This window comes from Lithobates pipiens, unplaced genomic scaffold, assembly GCF_037356315.1.
Source record: "Lithobates pipiens isolate NorthernLeopardFrog02 unplaced genomic scaffold, aLitPip1_a1.2 Scaffold_22, whole genome shotgun sequence".
Taxonomy (NCBI): Eukaryota; Metazoa; Chordata; class Amphibia; order Anura; family Ranidae; genus Lithobates; species Lithobates pipiens.
In genome coordinates, this window is record NW_027507784.1 from 58,625,271 (window position 1) to 58,648,039 (window position 22,769).

The 22,769-nt window shown below is 39.1% G+C and overlaps 1 protein-coding gene across 1 annotated transcript in view; it reads left to right on the top strand.

Moving 5' to 3' along the window:
* ACVR1C (activin A receptor type 1C) overlaps positions 1 to 22,502 on the top strand; it is a 112,063-nt gene extending 89,561 nt beyond the window's left edge. The window contains exons 3-9 of the mRNA XM_077447655.1: positions 2,414 to 2,659; positions 4,990 to 5,220; positions 5,560 to 5,727; positions 9,654 to 9,810; positions 13,198 to 13,322; positions 16,280 to 16,410; positions 19,004 to 22,502. Coding sequence (XP_077303781.1) covers positions 2,414 to 2,659; positions 4,990 to 5,220; positions 5,560 to 5,727; positions 9,654 to 9,810; positions 13,198 to 13,322; positions 16,280 to 16,410; positions 19,004 to 19,129 — 1,184 coding nt within the window. The 3' untranslated portion in view covers positions 19,130 to 22,502. The remainder of the gene's footprint in view (positions 1 to 2,413; positions 2,660 to 4,989; positions 5,221 to 5,559; positions 5,728 to 9,653; positions 9,811 to 13,197; positions 13,323 to 16,279; positions 16,411 to 19,003) is intronic.
* Positions 22,503 to 22,769: the final 267 nt, after the last annotated feature.

The following is a 22,769-nucleotide window of genomic DNA, read 5'->3' on the forward strand; positions in this document are numbered from 1 at the left end:
GTGTACAAGGGCTAAGGTAAGGTTGTCCCAGGTCCATAAAGCAGACGCCACTAGGCTCATCTTTAGAGCACCAAGGGATCCCAAATAGTGGGAATAAAAAGAACTAGGAAGCTTTGTGGCTGAAAATACCCCCTTTAATCGACTAACCAGTTTTGAAACTGTCTGTAGGATTGATCCGCATACCAAGGGTAAAATCTCGCTGTTATACTCTCAGATACTCATCCAACCTGATTCAGAAAAACCTTCATATGTACAGAAATGGGAGAAAGACCTAGAACGTACAATAGAAAATACTGATTGGAACTGAATCTGGTCAGTAACGAAAACAGCCTCTCCCAATGTTGTGGCAATAGAGGCGAATTACAAAGTATTAACTAGATGGTACCTTTTACCAACTAGGATAGCAAAATACTAATATAAAATAAAATACTAATACTATACTCCAAATATTTCTGCACAATGTTACCGAGGTTGTTCTTATTTGGGCACATATTTTCATATCTGGTGGGCATGTCCCAAAGCACAAGCCTTTTGGAAGGAAATATTTAATATCGCATCCAAATTATTTAAAAAAATAATCCCTCTTGATTCTGCAAATTCTCAATCTGAAACTAGGATTTTTAACATACTCGCAATTTAACTTGCTGGTTCAGCTCCTTACAGCTGCCATACAAATGTTAGCAAAGGCATGGAGGTCTCCGACTTTGGTGACTGGTGAAGCTGTGAATAGAATGAACAATACAATGACTCATGCTAAAATGATTGCCCTCGAAACAAACACGATGCCCAAGTTTGAAAAAGTATGGCATCCTTGGATAAATAATTTCTTAACCCCAGCGTTTGATAAACAAGTGCTATTGCCATGGTAGTCAAATAAGAGATTATACACTTGAATGCATTTATCTCAGAAAAGTGGTGGCCCTCGACCTGATCCCATGGACTCCTTTACGCCATTTCTTTCCTGTCCCTTCTTCTCCCTTTTCTTTTCTTCTAATTCTTCTCTTTTCCCTTTTCTTTTCTTCTCCTTCTTCTCTTTTCTATATACGGTACTCATACTTACGTTACATTATAAAAGCTTATATACAAGTTATTTACGCTTAAATGGATTATTAGGAGCATATTTAATATCATCCTATTCTTTAATATCAAATCCTTTAAGATATTTTTGAAATATCAGATATTGTTGGCTTAATACTTCACTGTTTAACAACGTATTGTATCTAACTATATGTAAACTATTTTGGAAATATGTGAGTGAGCATTGTTACTTTGTATAATCTTTATATTCTTTACTTGAATAACTACTCAGGGGCGGACTGACAACTCATGGGGCCCCCGGACAATAGGAGATTATGGGGCCACACAGTATACACGCACACAGTATACAATAACACAGTATACACATATATGTATACACAGACATGTTTCTATTGGCTGAGAAGGTACTGGAGAGGTGGGGCAGCTATAATCTCAGGATTTTTAGACCAAAAGGATGTCGGTAAGGGACATTTCAGAGACAGATGTAAAAAAAAAAAAAAACAGATTTTTACATACTGTCCCTGGTTTTACTGAAGCTGGCAACCCTGATGGGGCCCCCTAGTGGCCCGGGGCCCTCGGGCAGTGCCCGAATGGTCAAATGGTCAGTCCACCCCTGTAACTACTACAACATATAATAAAATATTTTGACAAGGAAAATTGCCCAATAGAGTTACATGGTTTTAGATGTTCCCAGGTGTACTCTGAGTATAAACTGAGCTTTTAAAGGCTGTCCAATTCATGCACGTCATTGAGCTGGGCATCCTATTGCAGTACAGTTGACAAAAGAGCCAAATGGTGTGGTCCTGTCTACTGCGTCCTGTAGTGATGCAAAGACTGGCATGGAATGGTACCAGAGATCCTAAGATTTGGTGACTTCGTTTTTCTTTTTTTCAGGAAAAGAACATTTCCAGCAAGTACAGAAATTTCTTGTTCACTTTGCTAGAAATGCTGTGTCCTTGTCCCCTCCTGTGAGCCAATAAGAAAGCAAAAACAATCTTATCTTTCTTGTGTAAACTACTAGTCCCATCAACCCACTATGTAATGGAGATGAACAAAGGCAGACATGTTTGAAGTCCAGTCTGTGTAACAACCATGGCTCCCTTCATAGGTACCATAGAGAAGTGAGTGTAGAAACACAAAGTAACAGGAAATGTGTTATTTGTCGGCTAACCATTTCAAAATCGGGAGCAATAAGAAAAACTGAAAACTAAAACAGCCACTATAGCTAAGAATTGGTAAGCTGCAATATAATACATGTTTGTTTTTTGGATTTAGATACACTTTCATATGTTCTATGTAATGATTTCAAAACAACAATTACTCCATCATATTTCAATAATTAATGAGTAACTTTTGTGTCCTTTTATTTTCAAACCTCCAGTATCTCCAAGTACCTCCCACTTTGGCCATGTGGAGTTGACAGTCATAGTCACCATTCCAATTTGTGTCCTGTCATTAGCCATAATCCTCACAGTCTATACCTGTCAGAGGCGGTATGGTACCTACAGAAAGACAAGGCGCCAATGCATCGAGGAGCCCCTCACTGACTGTAACTTGGATACCGATGGGAAATGCTTGAAAGATCTCATTTATGATATGACTACATCGGGATCTGGTTCTGGTAAGGGTATTTCTTTGACTGAAATTAAACATTTTATTATTGTGTTATAAAAAATTCTAGTGAAATATAAATTACTATTGGAATTTTGAAACATTATATAACAAGGAGGTTTTTTTTATGCCTGAAATGCAAGCTGTCTGTGTGCCCTGCCAACAACCAGCCATATTCAGTTACTTTGATATGGGCCCTTATTGACCCTTAAATTGGTTGTAAACCATTACACATACCCAGTAAAGTGAACAGCCTCAGAGATTAAACAAATCCTCCTACACAAGTTTTACATGAATATCTGCGGTCTTCCCCTTTTTACACTCTTTGGAAAGTGTAGATTTCAGCAGCACAGAGAGGTGGGCAGGGAATTGGGTTTGCACTGTGTGAGATCTGATTGGAGGAAAGGGACCCCCCACCCCCACCACCAGCACATAGGCAGAGAAAAGAAGGAACATGCAGAGCTGTAGTCTGAATAGACAAGCTCTCTGCTAATCTCCCTCTAAGCACAGTTCCCGGCACAAATTTCCAGCTGCTGTGATCTGCTGTGTCGGAGAGAGATAAGTAAACACTACAGATATACAGTATATGCTTGGATTCGATTTTTTGGATGGGGTTTATAACCACTTTAACATATAACACATGGACCTGTATTTCTTTTGGCCAATGTAGTGCAACAAAAGCTAAAGATTCACCTATTTGCATTGTACTGTAGTGTGTGCTGTGGTGCTGATCACTTTCTTAAAATGTATGTTATGGGGTGGCGTTCAAAGATTACCAATACGACACAAAGCACATATACCATGATTTCTGGCGAACGTACATTAACATGCTCACGAACACATCTATGAACTGCATACCCTTCCGTTTTTGGCCATATTGATTCAAGCATCACCTTGTTTTGGGTAACAAATGACTTATAATGAACATTTTGGAGTCACAAATTATTAAAAACCAAAAGTGATTTTCTTTTGTTGTAGAGAAGTGGTAGAACCCTATCTATCTATCTATCTATCTATCTATCTATCTATCTATCTATCTATCTATCTATCTATCTATCTATCTATCTATCTATCTATCTATCTATCTATCTATCTAGCTAGCTATCTATCTATCTATCTTTCTATCTATCTATCTGTCGATCTTTCTATCTATCTATCTATAGTATTATTCTATACCAGGGGTGTCAAACTAATTTCCTTTGTAGGCCACATCAGCATTATGGTTGCCCTCAAAGAGCCAGTTGTAGCTATAAGAATTTATCAATTTATCCTGGACTTTTTTTCTTAGAGAATAAGTGTAGGAACTCAAACCATGCCCCCCCCCCCCCAAGCCCAACCCACCACATTGAATGGTGAGTGTGGCCAAGTTGCCATAACATTGGGAGGGTCTTAAAGGGGCAATAAATACCAGGAGTGTGTTATGTGCAGAGTTCAAGGGTGCACTATGCACAGAATGCAGAGTTCAGTGGTGCACTAAATACAGAGTGCAGGACTTAGGTGTGTGCTATGCACAGTGTACAGGGCTCAGATGTCTTTCACATGGTGTCCACATCTCACTTTCACCCCTCCTTGGCTCTGATATCTGCACCACTCTCCCCCACCCCCCACCTCTGCACATATCTCCCTCCACAGCCCTCACCCCCCCCCCCCCCCCCGACCCATAAGCTTACTTGCATCTCACCTACCTGGCCCGGCTCTAGTACATCCTGGAAGCGTAAGTGGCTTTACCTCTCTCACTTGGAGGGAGATCATTGACTGGCATCTGTACTCCTGGGCATATATGAGGATCACAGTGCAGCTTACCACATGATGCCCCATCCCACACTGCACCTGCATCTGCATCTCCCTTGTCCCCGCCACGAGTGCAGGGCAGGCAGGAATCTGTGCCACTAATAGGAAACCAGTCCTTCTGCGTTTACAAGTGACAGGGAGAAGCGAGAGCCCGAGGTGATGGAATGCAGTTCCATCACATTCTAGCTGACAAAAAAGCTCTGGCCCACTGCCTTGTGTTTGACACATGTGTACTAGACTTAACCTTTCCTCAAACCTCTGTGCTTAAAGTAGTCCCTCTTTTTCATTTTAGAAAGTTGTCTGCCATACCCCCCCCCCCCATTTTCCAATTAAAAAAAACTGCTGAGATGTGTTGGGTTTTATAAATGTGTATTATTCTTCGAAATGTCTCATTTCAGAGCTAATATTTCTAGTTGTGGTGTGGGGTTCTTCCTCTTGGTGCCTCAGTATGTTTGGAACATTTCTAAACCATAAAATACCACTGCCTCCTTTTCTATTTTTTTAGTACAAGAACTTCCTTTGTATGATCACTTTGTGTTTCTTTTGTAGGGTTGCCTCTGCTTGTCCAGAGGACCATTGCAAGGACAGTTATCATCCAAGAGTTAGTTGGCAAAGGCCGTTTTGGAGAAGTTTGGAAAGGAAAGTGGTGTGGAGAGGATGTTGCTGTGAAAATCTTCTCCTCTCGAGATGAGAGATCCTGGTTTCGGGAAGCAGAAGTCTACCAAACGGTTATGTTAAGACATGAAAATGTTCTTGGCTTTATTGCTGCTGACAATAAAGGTAACATATGTATATATTTGACATGACATGTTACAAATTTTCTGGATAATCTAAAGCACAATTTACCTTTCTGCCATAGCTGTTTGAATTAAAGATTTTTTTTTCTAACTAAACCTCTGCTTTAAGTGTTATGGGAACCATAGATTTTAAGCCCCAGGAGGTCTTGATATGTACTTTATAATATATGAGCTTTTTAGGTACTTTATACTTTGTAAAGTGCTGCACAATACAGCAGTGCTATAGAAAATTTTAAATAATGGAGTTTATCTCCTATTTTAACATCACTATTTTTTAGGTAATTAGTATGTTGTGTACATGATTGTTCCTTATTTCCTATAGATAATGGCACATGGACTCAGCTGTGGCTAATATCGGAGTACCATGAACAAGGTTCATTGTATGATTATCTTAACCGGACAACGATAACCATCGGTGGAGTAATGAAAATGGCGCTATCCATTGTCAGTGGGCTGGCTCACCTTCACATGGAAATAGTTGGTACTAGAGGTATGTCATCTTGTTTTCTGTTGAAAGTCAATATGACCTAATTAATAACCAAGAGAAGCTGGGTTTTTGAAATAAGATAGAACTGAGGAACAAATGGTACATTGATACACGGCAAGCAATCAGTTACTGTAATTAGCCCAAGTGAATGTACAGAATTAGGTTATATATTTAATTAATATGTTCAGTGATTACAAAATGTATTTATTCCTGTTCAGGTAAGGCAGCACAGTGGCTAAGTGGTTAGCACGTCTGCCCATTAGCACTGGGGTCATTGGTTTGAATCCCAACCATGAGGCTGCCTGCCTGGAGTTTTCTTGTTCTCCCTGTGCCTGTGTGGGTTTCCTCCCACAGTACCAGCTGTCTGTTTTCACCTGACTGCCCTCCAATCTAAACAAGCCAGAGAGAGGGGAACAAACAGATCCAATTCCATTTTTTTTTGCCAGATCTGTTCAGCACTGGAGGTAGCCAGGTGTAAATGGACAAAAGTCTGTTTACATCCGACTGCCCAAAGAGGAAAATGTAGGGTCCAATTGGGTCTGCCTAAAAAAACGGGCGGGTGGACCGGATTGGACACATCGCGTGATAGGGGCCCAAATTATGCAGAAAATGTTTAAGAGGAGGGGAGGCAGATGAGAAAATAAAATCACTCTATTTATTACAGAGACCCTGAGTTCAACTTTAGGTGTTGTTTTCTTATGGTTTGATGTTTGTCTTTTAATCAATTTGTAAATTTTAATAAATTTGTTAGGCCCCTTTCACACCAGCGGGCCGATCGGGTGCACCTGTCCATTTTTCATATGTGCCCCATCGTACCACCCAGGTGACATCCACTGCCATCTGATCCTATCCAGTCCGCTAAAAACAAACCCCTCTGGAGGATTGGATCGCATGACAGTTGGATGGAAATAGACAGGTGGTCAGTTTCCATCTGACCGCCCCATAGAGAACAGCGGGCTGTTTCAGTTTCCGCTTTGTATACTGGAACGAACACGAACCTGTTACCCCCCTGCTCAGCTTGGACCAGCGTAGAGATCCCCTGCTGAGAAGGCGGATCTGCATGACAGAGTCTGTCCCATCTGAAAGGGGCCTTAGCCTGAACAAATGATCACCTGATCCGTTAAATGCTTGAAACAACTTAGATGAAATTGAGTAGACTTAAAGTGATATTAAAGGCAAATGTTTCTTTTTAAAAAATAAAATAAAAATGAGGTTATACTTTACCGCTTTGTGTAACAATATTACACAGAAAGGTTACTTTCCTCCTCTTCTGGCAGTCCCCTTGCTCCTTTGGGTGCCTTCTTTGGTAAATCAGATGCTAAGAAGGCACCCACACGTGTGCGGTTCTCATCCGGATGCATGCATCCATAGGCACATTACTTTATTGTGAAGTAAACAATAAATAGGACAAAATAACAGAAAAAGTCAATGTGCATAACTATTCACCCCCCTAAAGTAAATACTTTGTAGAGCCACCTTTTGTGGCTATCACAGCTCCATGTCGCTTTGGGTAAGTCTTTATGAGCTTGCCACATATTACCACTGGGATTTTTGCCCATTCCTCCTTGCAAAACTGCTCCAGCTCCTTCAAGTTGGATGGTTTGCACTTGTGAACAGCATTCTTTAAGTCTGACCACAGATTTTCTATTGGATTGAGTTTTGGGCTTTGACTAGGCCATTCCAACACATTTAAATGTTTCCCCTTAAACCACTGAAGTGTTGCTTTAGCAGTGTTTGGGGTCATTGTCCTGCTGGAAGGGGAACCTCCGTCCTAGCCTCAAATCACACACAGATTGGTACAGGTTTTGCTCAAGAATATCCCTGTATTTAGCACCATCCATCTTTCCCTCAACTCTGACCAGTTTCCCACTCCTGACTGCTGAAAAACATCCCCCCCAGCATGATGCTACCACCACCATGTTTCACTGTGGCGATGGTGCTCTTTGGGTGATGGGATGTGTTGGGTTTGTGCCAGACATAGCATTTTCTTTGATGGCCAAAAAGTTAAAGTTTAGTCTCATTAGACCAGAGCACCTTCCTCCATACATTTTGGGAGTCTCCCACATGCCTTTTCGCAAGCTTAAAACGTGGCATTTTGTTTTTTTGCTGAAAGTAATGGCTTTCTTCTGGCCACTCTGCCATAAAGCCCAACTCAATGGAGCATACGGCTTATTGTAGTCCTATGTACAGGTACTCTATTCTCTCCTGTGGAACTTTGCAACTCCTCCAGGGTTACCTTAGGTCTCTGTGCTGCCTCTCTGATTAATGCCCTCCTTGCCCAGTCTGTGAGTTTTGGTGTGCGGCCGTCTCTTGGCAGGTTTGCTGCTGTGCCATGTTCTTTCCATTTGGTTATGATAGATTTGATGGTACTCCTAGGGATCATCAAAAATGTGGATATTTTTTTATACCCTCACCCTGACTTATACTCCTCAACAACATTATCCCTTACTTGTTTGGTGAGTTCCTTGGTCTTTATGGCAGTGTTGGGTTAGTGGTGCCCCCTGCTTAGGTGTTGTGGCCTCTGTGTATATGTAATAACAGATCATGTGACACTTAGATTGATACGCACATGCCAATTATCAGTTTTTTATTTCTGAAAAATAGTTTTATGTATATATTTTTCTAATTTTGCTTCACCAACTTAGACTATTGTGTTCTGATCCATCACATATAATTCAGATTAAAAAAACATTGAACTAAAGGCTGTAATGTAACAAAATAGGTAAAAAGCCAAGGGGGGTGAATACTTTTGCAAGGCATTGTATAATCACTCAGACTAACCATATCTACCCCTGAAGGAGAAAGTTTGAAATCCATTTATTTCGAAAGGTGTTGGGTGACTATTTGATTCCACTTGTGTTCAGAAGTATTTGGTTATCTCTGTTTCTTTATTATTTAGCATCTTGTTGGAACCACATTCAGACTTTTTTTTATAGAATTGTTGTTCAATTTTAATGTGTACCAAATACACTTTTTGTACTTTTTTTATATACCTTTGTCTATGCCCTTGAAAGTCCTATTTAGTAGTTGTGTTGTCTTTAGTATTTCCATAAGAGTTTGGGCTTGTTCACACTTGACTAAATTTCTAACGCTCAACAAACGCTCCTATAAGGGTTTGTATGGCGTTGGTATGGGCGTCAGACAGGTATCAATGAGCTTTAGTATGGGCATTAAACAGGCTTTTTACAAGCATTAATGAGGAGTTAAAAATGCTTCCCAAACACCCTGTGGGCAGTTTTGAAGCGTTTGAGGAGCATTAAAACTGCTCTACAAACACCTATTCTATTACAGTAAATTAACTAATCTTAATGCCCCACAACCGTGTTGGGGAAATTTTATTAAGATGTATTTGATATGGATTATCACAGTGTCTCCCAGTGTTAGTTCTCCTGCAGCCCGCTCTAAAGAGCACCCTGGGGCAGACTGATGCCTGTTGGGACCCGTTTTGGTAGTGGAAAGCTTTCTGAGGATAGGATAGACTTCAATGGATCAAAAACGTGTATTGAATGCACCTGGATCATGCAAACTGCAACCTGCATAGGTGTGAACCAGGCCTCAGTAGGAAGGAATTAACATACTCAACCCATTGTTTTCTTGAAGGTACTGTAGATGACATCCAGTACTGAGTAATCAGCTTTCTAGCAAAGTACAATAACCGAGTTAACATAATATATTTAGTACCACTTTTATTTAGCAATGTAACTTATAAAAAAATGATATATCTTGTCCACACCATTCAGTCAGTTTCATTTTCAAATCTGCAGGTTACATTTGATTGATTAGGTTTGAATAATTTGAATAATTTAACAGTACAACTCTCAAGCACCGTAATATTTTATACCTATTTTGATTGGTGGTCAGCAGTGATGCTTAATATCTTAAACAGTACAGTTTCATTGATGCAAATGAATCCCTGTTTGTTGGGTTAGGTAAACCAGCCATTGCACACCGGGATCTCAAGTCTAAAAATATTTTAGTGAAGAAGAATGACACGTGCGCCATTGCAGATTTGGGGCTGGCTGTAAAACACGACTCAATAACCAACACTATAGACATTCCACAAAACCCAAGAGTTGGGACGAAAAGGTAAGGAAGCTTCTATTTTCAAATTGTATCCCTCAGAAAGGGTGAATGATAATAGATGATTTTGTTTTATCTTGTGTTACAATATCTGCCAGATAGTAGTTGCCTTGTATGGACTTTAGCATCCACCAAGCTTTTGTGGTCATCTTTAATATCTAAAACCAAAAGCTTGTTTTTTTAGTTTTTGGACTGCGTAAAGAATGGTTAAAACCATGTCAATCCATGTCCGATTTTTTACACCTCTCTCTTTTAATCAACTTTCTTTCCAGTCAGAAAGATGCCATAAAACTATCCCCTATTTTGTAAATGCTATAACTTTTGCGCAAACCAATCAATAATCGCTTATTGCGTTTTTTTTTTTTACCAAAAATATGTAGAAGAATACATTTAACGGTACAGAAGAAAGAATAGGGATTTTAACAGTGCTTACAAAGACTCAAAGGTAGCTTTTTTCATATAATACAAAAGCAATATCGTGTTTATTAAGAAAATAAAATTTTTATTTTAGGTGTTTTTTTATTTGTTTAGCAAAAAATAAAAACCGCAGCGATGATCAAATACCACCAAAAGAAAGCTCTATTTGTGGGAACAAAATGATAAAAATTCTATTTGGGTAAAGTGTAGCATGACCGCGCAATTGTCATTTATACCGGGGTGAAAGCTGAAAATTGGCTTGGGCAGGAAGAGGTTGTAAGTGCCCTGTATTGAGGTGGTTAAGCAGCTGAGAACAGAGGGTAAAAAAGGGCCATAACGGACTATGTGAAAGCTGCTTGGCTATGCAAATTCATTTTCAAAGTAGAAATGGCAATTGGTAAATGTGTATATATAATTTTGGAACCTCTATATAACAGCTATGAAACAATTTAGAGAGACAGGGGGCCTCTGAATCATTTTTCTATTGGGCACTATAACACATTTGCTGCTGCTAGCAAATGGATGGACCTTTGAATGCTAAAGGCTGTGTACCCTACAGAGTCCAGCGATGGAAATGAATCCTCAAATAACCTTTTATGCAAGTTTAAGCTGATCTTAAATACAAAAAAAAGAAATAGTTCAGTGCTCAGCTATTTATTTATAGCTACTGCATTTACCATTTTTAGCAACATATCAGATAATGAGATAAGCCCCCTAGGTTCCTGCACCTAAATTACAAACAAAACCAACATTGACATGTTTCTCTCTTAAAAATATGTGACATGTTTGTTAGAATCTTCTCTTGCCAAAACCACATCTACACCTGACTGTAAGAACTGAGCTGTCAGTATGTTTTGCATTTGAGGCCACAAGAGCATCTGAGCCACCCACAAAGATTCCACTGTGTACAAGAATATAGGTCTTCAGACTATTGTTATAAATTAGGAGTGTATTTACAGGATAAGTGCAGTTTTGTGATAAAAAATATAAAAATGGACCATAATGAACACATTTACAAATTTGTTGGTGGGAAATGAGTTCATGTATAGGTGTTTCAGTTTCAAAATAGAGTTTCTTCCACTCAAACTCTCCCTCCTTTACAATTGCAAATGCTGTTTTTTTTTTTTTTCATTTATATTTCTTATACTTTTTTTAATCTGCCCCATCCCCCCTATTCTGGCTTAGGGCAGAATTATGTGTCTCTGCAGCCTCCTGGGATTCTCATTTTACATCTCCCAGGAGGCTGCAGGACAGGCTCAGAGCATCATTGCCTAAACCTGGAAGAGGCAGCCAAAAGGACCAAGATGGCAGCCCAAGACCAATGTTATGTCACCAAACAGCAGATCATAGCTGGACAACAGTGGATTTGTGTTTTGAAGATAACCCTGCAAGGAGAAAAAAAAAACGGGGGGGGGGGAGATGTTAAGTACCGCTTTAAATATTAATACACTTAATTACAAAAACCCTCTTTTTATTTTACAAGGGAAATACAGAAAGCATTAAAAACCCTTCATTAGTTCTAATATTTCCTTATTCTGTTAAAAAAAGGTTATTAAGTCTGGCCATTATAACTATATGGGACCTTTACAGATTTCTATAGGACAGCTTAGCTAGCAGCAGATCACTATACAAGACCTTGGTTAGCAGCAGGTCACTATACTGGGCCTTTGCTAGCAGCAGGTCACTATATGGAATTTTATCCATCAGGTCATTTATGGGTCCTAAGCTAGCAACAGGACTGTATCAGGCAGCGGGTCTTTATATGAAAGCAGGCCACTAGAAAAAGACTTTAGCTAGTAACATTTCAATATACTGTATGGGAGCTTAGCCAGCAATAGATCACAATGTACTAAATTTTTGCTAGGAACAGGGCACTATACCTTAAGTGACATCAGTTCACTATATGGGACCTTAGGTAACATCAGTCCACTTTATGTAACCTTCGCTAGAAATAGGTTGCTATAGGGCACCTTAGACAGCAGCTCAGTAGCCGTAGGCCACTATACAGAGTCTTTGCTAGTGACAGGTAATTTTATGGGACCTTGCCTTGAATAGATCACTATATGGGTCCTCAGCTAAAAAGAGGTAATTGTGCGCCAGCAGCAGGGAATTATATACAGAGCTTTAGCTAGGAGCTGATCACTCAATGAGAAATTAAGCTGGCCATACACTGGATGATTCCTCCAGCTACGCTACACAGTTGGGATGTACAAATCTCTCATTGCCACTATTGTATTTTGAAAGCCAACACCAGCGGCATTGAATAGCTGAATGGTGGCTGCATCTGATTGGATGCAGCTACTGTTCTGCCCACAATTTAAAACCTGGCTCATTCAATTTTTCAATGAAGGATGTTGGTGGTGGTGCTTTTGGGGGGGGCAATAGGGCCATCCAGTAAGCAAATTCTTAAAGAACCAGCCAAAATTTGAACAGTATATGGTCAGCTTTAGTTAGTAGCAGGTCACTGTACTGGGTCTTTGCTAACAACATGTCACTATACCGGGTCCTAAGCTACCAACAGGTCACTATATGGGGCCTTACCGGGTAGAAGGTCTTTATATGAGAGCTTATCTACCAGCAGGTCACTAGAAACTGACCTTAGCTAGCAACATGCCAATATGTGGGAGCTTAGCCAACAATAAATCACAATGTAAGACTTTACCTTGCAACAGGTCACTATACGGGAGCTTAGCTAGCAACTGGTCATTATATGGGACCTTGGCTAGCAGCAGAAGACATGGGGACTGGTTGTTCCTCAAACCTGCAGATTGTACTAGCATGCCATAAAGAGTAGAACCTATGCAACAACTTCACCTGGTTAGAAACATTATTTGTATTACTGTGAAAAAAATAGATGTTACATCATAATCCGATGTCTTGATTGTAAATATAATCACTCAATCAACAATGCTTTTAGTCATTATTCCTACAAAGAGCTTGTTTGTCCTTCTCATTGTGCTATTCTTTTTTTAATAGGTACATGGCCCCGGAATTATTGGACGATTCTATAAATATGTATCATTTTGAGTCATTCAAATGTGCAGACATCTACTCCCTGGGCCTTGTGTACTGGGAAATTACCCGGAGATGCTCTGTAGGCGGTGAGGGCTTATTCTTTTTATTTCAAGTCAAATTGCCTTTATTGTTTTTATTAACTTGTTCCTGTTATTTCTTGTGTGGCTCGTAAAAACAATTTGTGATGCAGCCTAATTTAATATACAAACATTAAAAACAGGCCCTTGACCTGTCAGCTTGGAATGTCACAACATTTTATTGTCCTGTTAGTTGATGACAAATGGATGTTTCTGTTTTCTTGCTTTATATATGCATCATAGCCCTCAGTCCTTGGCTTAGCAGAATAGAGTGTTCCCCATTAATAAAAGGCTGTAATAGAATAAAAATGCAGAATGTTTTTAAGAATAAGAAGCTGGTGAAATCATTAAAAATATCCGATGCATGTAAATTGCTTCCATTACTTGCAATGGAAAAGCAGTTAATATGCAGCAGGAAAACAAGAACCTGAAGTTTTTTTTTCTGTGCCCACCCCATTCACTACATCATGTTGATGTTAGCATAGCTTACCCAGAGCAGAATTAAAAAAACAGGTGTTGCATGATGGGAGAAAAATTTCATTTTCCTGCTTTAGTCCTGGTCAGTTATTGTTCCACAGCAAAGAAGTGGTGGCTACACATAGAACTGGAAAGAAGGAATCTTCTTAATAATGATACATCAGGGATTTGAGCTGATGGGTTAATATGTATGTATCTATGGTTATGGGGTAGCTAACATAACATAAAAAATAAATAAATAAAATTACATAGAGAGAAAAGCAGACACATTCAAGAGAAATAATTACAAGCCTATGATGGGACCCAGTAATCAATGAAATATCAGAATATTAAGAATCTATATGAGGCTTGATCACACAAGTATTTTACACCAGTCACAGTATTTCAGTAAAGCACAGTTGTTGGCTTGAGGTCTAAAGACAAATCCGTTTGACTATGTACAGAATCACACTTACCCTAGGTTCACACCTATGTGGTTTTAAGTGTGTTTTGCAGTTTGCAGAAACGCACTACAGTCCATTTAACATGGTTTCCTATGGTACAAGTTCACATCTGTGCGTTTCGCAGCCGGCACGTTTTTGGAAAGGATCGGGGACTTTTTTCCCATGATTTGCGGGTAATAGACTTCAATGGAACCGCACCAGAAACACAAGTGTTGTGTTTGTGATATGATTTTTGATGTGTTTTGCGTTTTTTAACACTGTATATAGTTGGTTGCTAAGCAGGGGGCCAGAAAGCTGTCTGCCACATCCTTAACAACTGATGAGTCATCAGCTGTCAGCGGGGTTTCCTGCTTACAGCTGAATGTAAAAAAAAAAATGCAGTGAAAAAATGTGGGGTTGGCTCCCCAGGGAGCACTCCTTCTCCTGAACCATACCAGACCACATGCCCTCAACATGAGGGGGGTGGGTGCTTTGAGGCAGGGGGGCCCTGCCCCCCTAAAGTACCTTGCCCAGGGCCTCTTCCCAACAACCCTGGCTGATGGTTGTCGGAGTCTGCAGGTGGGGGCTTATCGGAATTTGGAAGCCCCCCTTTAAGAAGGGGGCCCCCAGATCCCACCCCCCCCATGTGAATGGGTATCTGGTACACTGTACCCCTACCCATTTGCCTCAAAAAGCAGTGAAATGTAAAAAAAAAAAAAAAAAAACAACAAAATGTTTTTTCACAAGTCCTTTTGTTTAATAAAATAGCTCTGAGCTGTCTTCTCCCTGCCACTGTTTCTCCCACCGCTGTCTTATCCTTGAGCCATCTTTTCCTGCTGCTGTCTCTTCTCAGTGCTGTCTTCTCCCCGAGCTGTCTTCTTCCTCGCCTCTGGTTACCAGCTAAAAAAAAGGGAGCTCTTCTCTTGTGGCTGTCTTTCTCCATTGCGTTGTCACCCGCTGTATGACATCTCTTATATAGCCATGGGGCGTGGCATCCAACAATGTCACCCGGAGAGCCCGTTCCTTGTAATGTTACAATGGACGGTCTCTCCGGGTGACGTCTTCAACAGATACAGTGCCTTGAAAAAGTATTTATACCCCTTGAAATTTTCCGCATTTTGTCATTTATTACAATTAAAAACGAAGGCAATAAAGTTGGGCAGACGTTCACCTTTTAGCAGGACAGTGACCCTAAACATACAGCCAGTGCTACAATGGAATGGCTTAGATCAAAGCATATTCATGTGTTAGACTAGCCAAGTCAAAGTCCAGACCTAAATCCAATTGAGAATCTGTGGCAAGACTTGAAAATTGCTGTTAACAGACATTCTCCATCCAATCTGACAGAGCTTGAGCTATTTTGCAAAAAAGAATGGGCAACAATTTCACTTTCTAGATGTGCACAGCTGGTAGAGACATACCCAAAAAGACTTGAAGCTGTAATTGCAGTGAAGGGTGGTTCTAAAAAGTATTGACTCAGTGGGGCTGCATACAAATGCTTGCCACACTTTTCGCATATTTATTTGTAAAAAATGTTGAAAACCATTTATCATTTTTCTTCCACTTCACAATTATGTGCCACTCTGTGTTTGGTTGTAACATGACAAAATGTGGAACATTTCAAGGGGTATGAATACTTTTCAAGGCACTGTAGATGAATGAATGAAGGAAATACTTGTATAGTGCACAATGCGAACTGAATCACCTCTAGATGGTTTTTGATGATGAATGGTCCTGTAGCAGGAGTGTGGTGCCTTTCATTAGGGCTCTGCAGGACCTTCATTCTCCTCACCACCTCTAGTTTCGGCACCTTCCTCTACCCGCTGGAGGTAGGAGCATGACTCCTGGACCTAAGTCACATTGAGCTGTTTTAGTTTAATAGCTTTAGCTGGGTGTGGACAGAATATGTAAGACAGAAGAAGATCCTGGCTTATGTCCAACCTGATTTAAGGATCTGTTCCAAAATGCAGTATTTGCCTGGATTTAACATAACAGTATACGTCCAGCTATTTGAAGGTTGTAAACTAAAACATAATCTGTATTTTGATCTGTATTTCATGCTGGCAGGTGTTGTGGATGAATACCAATTGCCTTACTATGATATGGTGCCTTCTGATCCATCATTGGAGGACATGAGAAAGGTTGTCTGTGAGCAGAAACTTCGACCCAACATTCCAAACCAGTGGCAAAGCTTTGAGGTATTACATTTCTGTATTCAAATATGCATCTTCTCTTTCAATGTAAAATTGAAAGAGCAAGGTTCTCTATCTTCATAGATCACCATAATGCAGATTATTTGCTTTGGTTGCCTTCAAGAGTTTATTGCCTTTCACTAATTATTATTATACCAGATGTATTTAGCGCCAAGAGTTTGCATGGAAAAGGCATTCAATTCTAATACAATTCAATACAAGGGGGTTAAGAGGGCCCTACTTGCGAGCATACAATCAAAATCAAGAGCCAACTGATACAAAAAGTAATAACTATGGGGGGGGGGGGGGTGAGTTGATGGAGAAAAAAACATTCCAAATTTTAAGTAAAGGTGTGATAGGCTTCCCCAAAGAGAGGGGTTCTAGAAGTTTGGAGGTAAACCAGAGCAAGGAGATGAGTCTTAAGTTATTTGGACAAAGGGAGGTTCTGTGAAGGTTTTTTGTTATGATTGTGACCAGTGCATATTTTTGAGGAGTGGGGTAGATGTCAGAAGATTGGGAGATATTTAAAATGTGACCTTGGAGTATAGAATAGAGTGAGGCACAGAGCAGAGTAGTTGTGAAGGGAATAAAGATACAGGGTGCAAGTGTTTATGTGGCCATCAGACAAAAGTATGGCAATCTCCATCCTGTTAACAGGATCGAAGAAAGAAAGTGTTGAATGTGTTGGTTGACATGGTATCTTAGGTAGGGGGAGTAGATATGAGGACAGTGGGGATCTTGTCACGATTTGCATTAGTCTTGATTTTGAAGTAATTGCCAATTTCCCGGGCGGTGAGGGAATTAGTGGGTGAAGGTGGTGGGGAATGCAACAGGAAGTAGCAGTTTTGTAATCTTTACAGTTTTCTCAGTAAGACAGATGTTTTACTTTAAAGCCAAACTCCAACCACAAATTGTTTTGTTGGTTTTATTTATTTTTATTTTGTTTAGGTCTTTTAAAAACCCTCTCAGGTTATTACTAGAGTTGATACCTAAATTTGTGCAGATTAAAATTTGGACTTAATTTCATTATTTTATTCGGTATAGTTTTCTGGTGGTTTACCAAGTGGCTGAGGCTTATAAAACTGGATTTATTAAAAAAATATCAAAAATAAAAATGGACAATCTCTTGAAGGTTTTGACCTTATATATGTATATGTATATTTATATATTAATATATATATATATATATATATATATATATATATATATATATATATATATATATATATATATATATATATATATATATATATATATATATATATATGTATATATATAAATAAATAAAAATATATTAAGCAGAAGGACAATGTAGCACAGTTGCATGATATTAAATGTAGCCACTTATAATACCTCCAGTGTAGCAGACTCCCTTTCCAGACCAGCCCTCTTAACTACAATGAAAAAACACAGTTGAGAGGGAGAATCTGCTACTGCTACTTTTTTAATGAAGATAAATATTATATTATTGTACTATAAGTTATAACATAATCATTTATTATTTATCTATTTACTGTGAAATTACTGGTTTGAAGTTATAACTTTCAGTATTGTTTCCGTTCAGCCACCCGCTTGAGTTCAGTTTTTGAAAATGTAGTAAATTACCTTAAAAACAATATATAATAAATATTTGTATATTACTTACCTATGGTAATTATCCACTTGCCACCTGGGCCAATGCTGACACTTCTCTCCTACATGTAAAAAATCATAATTTTTTTGCTAGAAAATTACTCAGAACCCCCAAACATTATATATATATTTTTAGCAGGAACCCTAGGGAATAACATGGTGGTCGTTGCAACTTTTTATGTCACATGGTATTTGTGCAGCAATTTTTCAAACATGTTTTTTTTTTTTTTTAACTAAATAAATACATAAATAAATAAATAAAAAATAAACAGTAAAGTTAGCCCGATTTTTTGTATAATGTGAAAGATGTTACAGCGAGTAAATAGATACCTAACATGGATGCTTGAAAATTGCGTACACTCGTGGAATGGTGCAAAACTTCAGTACTTAAAAATCTCCATAGGCGATGCTTTCAACTTTTTCACAGGTTACACGTTTAGAGTTACAGAGGAGGTCTAGTGCTAGAATTATTGCTCTCGCTCTAATGTTTGCGGCGATACCTCACATGTGTGGTACTAGCCAGCGCCTCACCAGCCACTGACCTCACCGCACGTCCCTGCACTACTTAATTGGATTGGAGCAATCTGGAATGGTATAATTTGGGCAGGAGGTAGTGTGAGCAGAGTGTGGCATTCAAGGATAGGTGGATAGATTGACCCCAAAGTGTTTAAACAGTTTTTGTGATCATAAACTGTGCAGTTTGGGTGTTCATAGATCTGTCTGCCAGTCTATGATGACCGTGCCCTTTATATCTTGTCTTGCTTTTATATTAGCTCATAGGGACAAGAATTTATGTGAAATCAGGTGGACAGCTATGAATATTTTTTTTTCCAGGGTTATCCAAAATGAAACAAAAAAAAATACACATTTGGACTGGAGCTGGGTCTTATCAGTTTATTGGCAGTATGCTTATTGTTTGCCTAAACAAATTCACTGATGTGCTTAATGTAAATATTTCTTTCACTAGGCCCTTCGCGTGATGGGGCGGATAATGCGGGAGTGTTGGTACGCCAATGGCAAAGCTCGTTTGACTGCCCTACGTATAAAGAAGACGCTCTCCCAGCTGTGTGTGGATGAAGACTTTAAGCTGTAATTGTGTGTTTATAAGACTACAACAGTCACACTTTTATGTGGGATTGTTGGTAGCTGTGTTTGCTCTACCTCAGAAGTAATAAGTGCCAGACCAGAACACTAACAACCAAAAGCTTCTTAGTTACATTGGTTTGCTAAAGACTTTGCTGACTGGCCTTTTTTACAAGGCTTAAACTGTATATATTAAAGTTAGCAGGAAAGAGAATTTATATATATAAAAAATATAAATTCAGATATATTTTAAACAGGAAAATGCAACATAGATATAATTACAGTCTTATATGCTTAGAGCAGAATTCCACTAAATGCTACTTGTATGCAAAGAACCCACAAAACACAGAATTGTAGGGAAATGCCATTCTTTTTAAGGGGCCAGCATGTTTTGTGGTATCTCCCCACCTCCATATGCCTGGATCCTGGGGGAAAATGTGAATTTATGCTGCTCAGTGTGGCTGTTCCTTCTTGGGAACTCATAAGCAAGCAAAGGGTCAATTCACTAAAGCAGAACACCTGAGATATTTTCAATAATGTGTGCTATAGCTAAAGATATACAATCAAAAATGGTTCCATTGCATTAATGACTATTGACTAAATGTCACGCTTACCCCTAATGCAGGTGGTCAGACACAATAGCTGGCTACTGTGTTCTTCACCTATAGCAGCCTCCTTTCCCATAAGGCAAGCAGGCCTACAGGACTTATACACAATGCTATAGTGTCTGGCTACCACACCAGGGCATGTGCAAACTGAGCAAAGCAAAAGGCAGCCAGAGTTCAGAGAATAGTCATTATCCGGTCCAAGGTCATGCACAGGGAAATCCAATTTAGCAAAGCAAAGCAGACAGACAGGGGGTTTGATCAGATATTACACATGTTATCACTCTCTATCACAAGCATGAGACTGAAGATTTGGCTGGCTTAAAACAGGTTTTGTTTCCACCCAGAGACTGGCCACATTAATCACTTTGTAGGTGGACAAAGACAGGGAGGATGGCATAGCCAAAACTCGGATGCTGGAATGCAGAGCATGAGCACTAGATGCTCCGGACACTACTTACCACGTCCACTTTGTGTTAGCACTATTTTAGGGAGTTTTGTATGTAAACATCAATTCACAAAGATTATCGCTCAGTTTATTACTCTTTAGGTACCTTCCCAGATGGCCAGCAATTGTGCTGCAAGTTTGAAAACGACTTGCTAAGCAATTGCTAGACTTGCCAGGCTTCACAAGTTTGTTGCACAATTGCAGCAAGTCCACATTGCATGATTTCAGAATAACTTTCTTTGCAAACATTCTACAAGTCTGCTGCAAGTTTTGGTTCAGTTATGTTGTGCAATAGTCATCCAACCACAGGGGTCACTGTGACTGAATTTTCATCCTGTAGACCTGCAGGGCCCTTGCTGTAGACTCACCACTTTAACTTTGCTCTTGCTAGAGACTTGCCACGCAATTTTGCTACAAATTAGAAAAATGTCAACTTGTGCTTCAAGTGTTCTGCAAGTGTACAACTTGCCAGTGAAAAAGTGCATCAAGTTAACAGACTTACAATTCAACACTGCCACAAATTTGTGGCAATTTATCCTTGCTGTGTTAAAGGCTTTCACTTTGTATACTGTTTTAATAAAAACACCATGCTCTGTTTTTTGCCAAAAAGCGCAAAAAATTAAAAAAAAGTAACTTTTTTAAAAATGACTTTATTTATTTAGTTAATTTTTTAAATACTGCAAATGTATCTGACATTTACAGTATAAAACAGATGTACATTGCCATCTTAGGCTGTAGGGGCATCTATACTGTCAACTGCAGACTGAAGGCTTATTTTATCAATAAAACATCTGGTCTGCAGATGATCACTATGTTATAGAGGTCATCGTGATCACATGATCATTAAGCATTTTAACTTCTTCCTGATTATCAGTGGGGATCAAAGCTATAAGTGAACCCTGGGATTGAGACACTAGTAGCACAAAGTGGATGTTTATTAAGGTGCTCCCAGCATGGATCTTCATACTGAGAAATTTTTATATAATGACAGGGGGGAGGAGGTTAAGTGTTTATTTATTGGAAAAAAATATTTCTAACCTGCGTGATATTTCTTTGTGAATAGACCATTTTGATGAGAAAATGGTAAGATAAAATAACAAAATAATAAACTCAATGACACAATTTAGTGAATTGACCCTTATGTTGGAACCAGGCAAGGAAAACTCAGCTCCCATGAGCTGATGCTCAAATGAACATAATACTCATTTAAACTTGAAGCTGACCTGTCATCTTAAAATTAGACAATTTAACCTCCACACTGTCCTAAGGTCGGGAGTTGTTATGCTCTCAGTTGACATGGAGAAGCACCTGCTCATGGCTCCCTCCAGTAATAGGACATTTAGTGTCAACTGAAGGGCTGGATTAGTGTTCAGGCCAAGCCCCCTGACTGGCCAAATCCATCTGAATATCGCTCTTCAGCAGAAGCCATGTAGTCTAATTCTGGAGGGAGTCTAGAGTGGTAGACTCTTCTGGGCATGATACCATTTTTATTCGTAATTAAGATGCTAGAATTCTCAGGTGGGTTGGGTTAGACTTATTTTCAAACCATAGGCCTGCATAAGTAATTGTTGTTAAAGACTATTTCTCCATTGTTCATTGAGGGACACAACATGTGTGGTTTATACCTGTGGTTCTCAACCTCAGTCCTCGAGTACCCCCAACAGGCCATGTTCGCAGGTTTTCCTTTATCTTGCACAGGCGCTTTAATCAGAGTCAATGGCTTGGCATTTTGGACAGCTATTTTATCTAATAGAAATTCCCAAAACATGGCTTGTTGGGGGTACTTGAGGACTGAGCTTGTGAACCCCTGGTTTATACCACCTTCTGTAGATATCAGTATAACCCACATGTAATAAATATCATGCTGTATCCTTTAATGAATATAAGATAAAAGGATTTTACAGTGAGTACAAAAAAAAAAAAAACATTCTTTGGGATTATTAAAGAAAGTGATTGTATTTTATTTAAGGGAACTGTTCTACAATTCAATTAGTATTTCATACCTTATGTGTGTTTTTTTATATTTAGTTATTGCACTATGTTTGGGCACTTGCAGGACTGATTTTTTAAATAGATATATGAAAGGCAATGCTGGATTGTGTTTTATATACATACATATACAGCGGGGAATATAATTATTTGATCCCCTGCAGATTTTGTAGGTTTACCCACTTACAAAGAAATGAAGGTCTATAATTTTTTATCATAGATGTATTTTAAATGATAGAGACAGACTATCAACCAAAAATCAAGAAAAAACACATGACACAAATGTTATAAATCGAGTTGCAGTTCAGTGAATAAAATAAGTATTTGATCCCCAAGCAAAACATGACTTAGTACTTGGTGGAGAAACCCTTGTTGGCAAGCACAGAGGTAACACGTTTCTTGTAGTTGGTTACCAGGTTTGCACACATCTCAGGAGGGATTTTGGTCCACTCTTCTTTACAGATCTTCTCTAAATCCTTAAGGTTTCTTCTCTTGTCACTTGGCAACTCACAGTTACATAGTAGGTGAGGTTGAAAAAAGACACAAGTCCATCAAGTCCAACTTATGTGTGTGAAAATATGTCAGTATTACATTATATATCCCTGTAT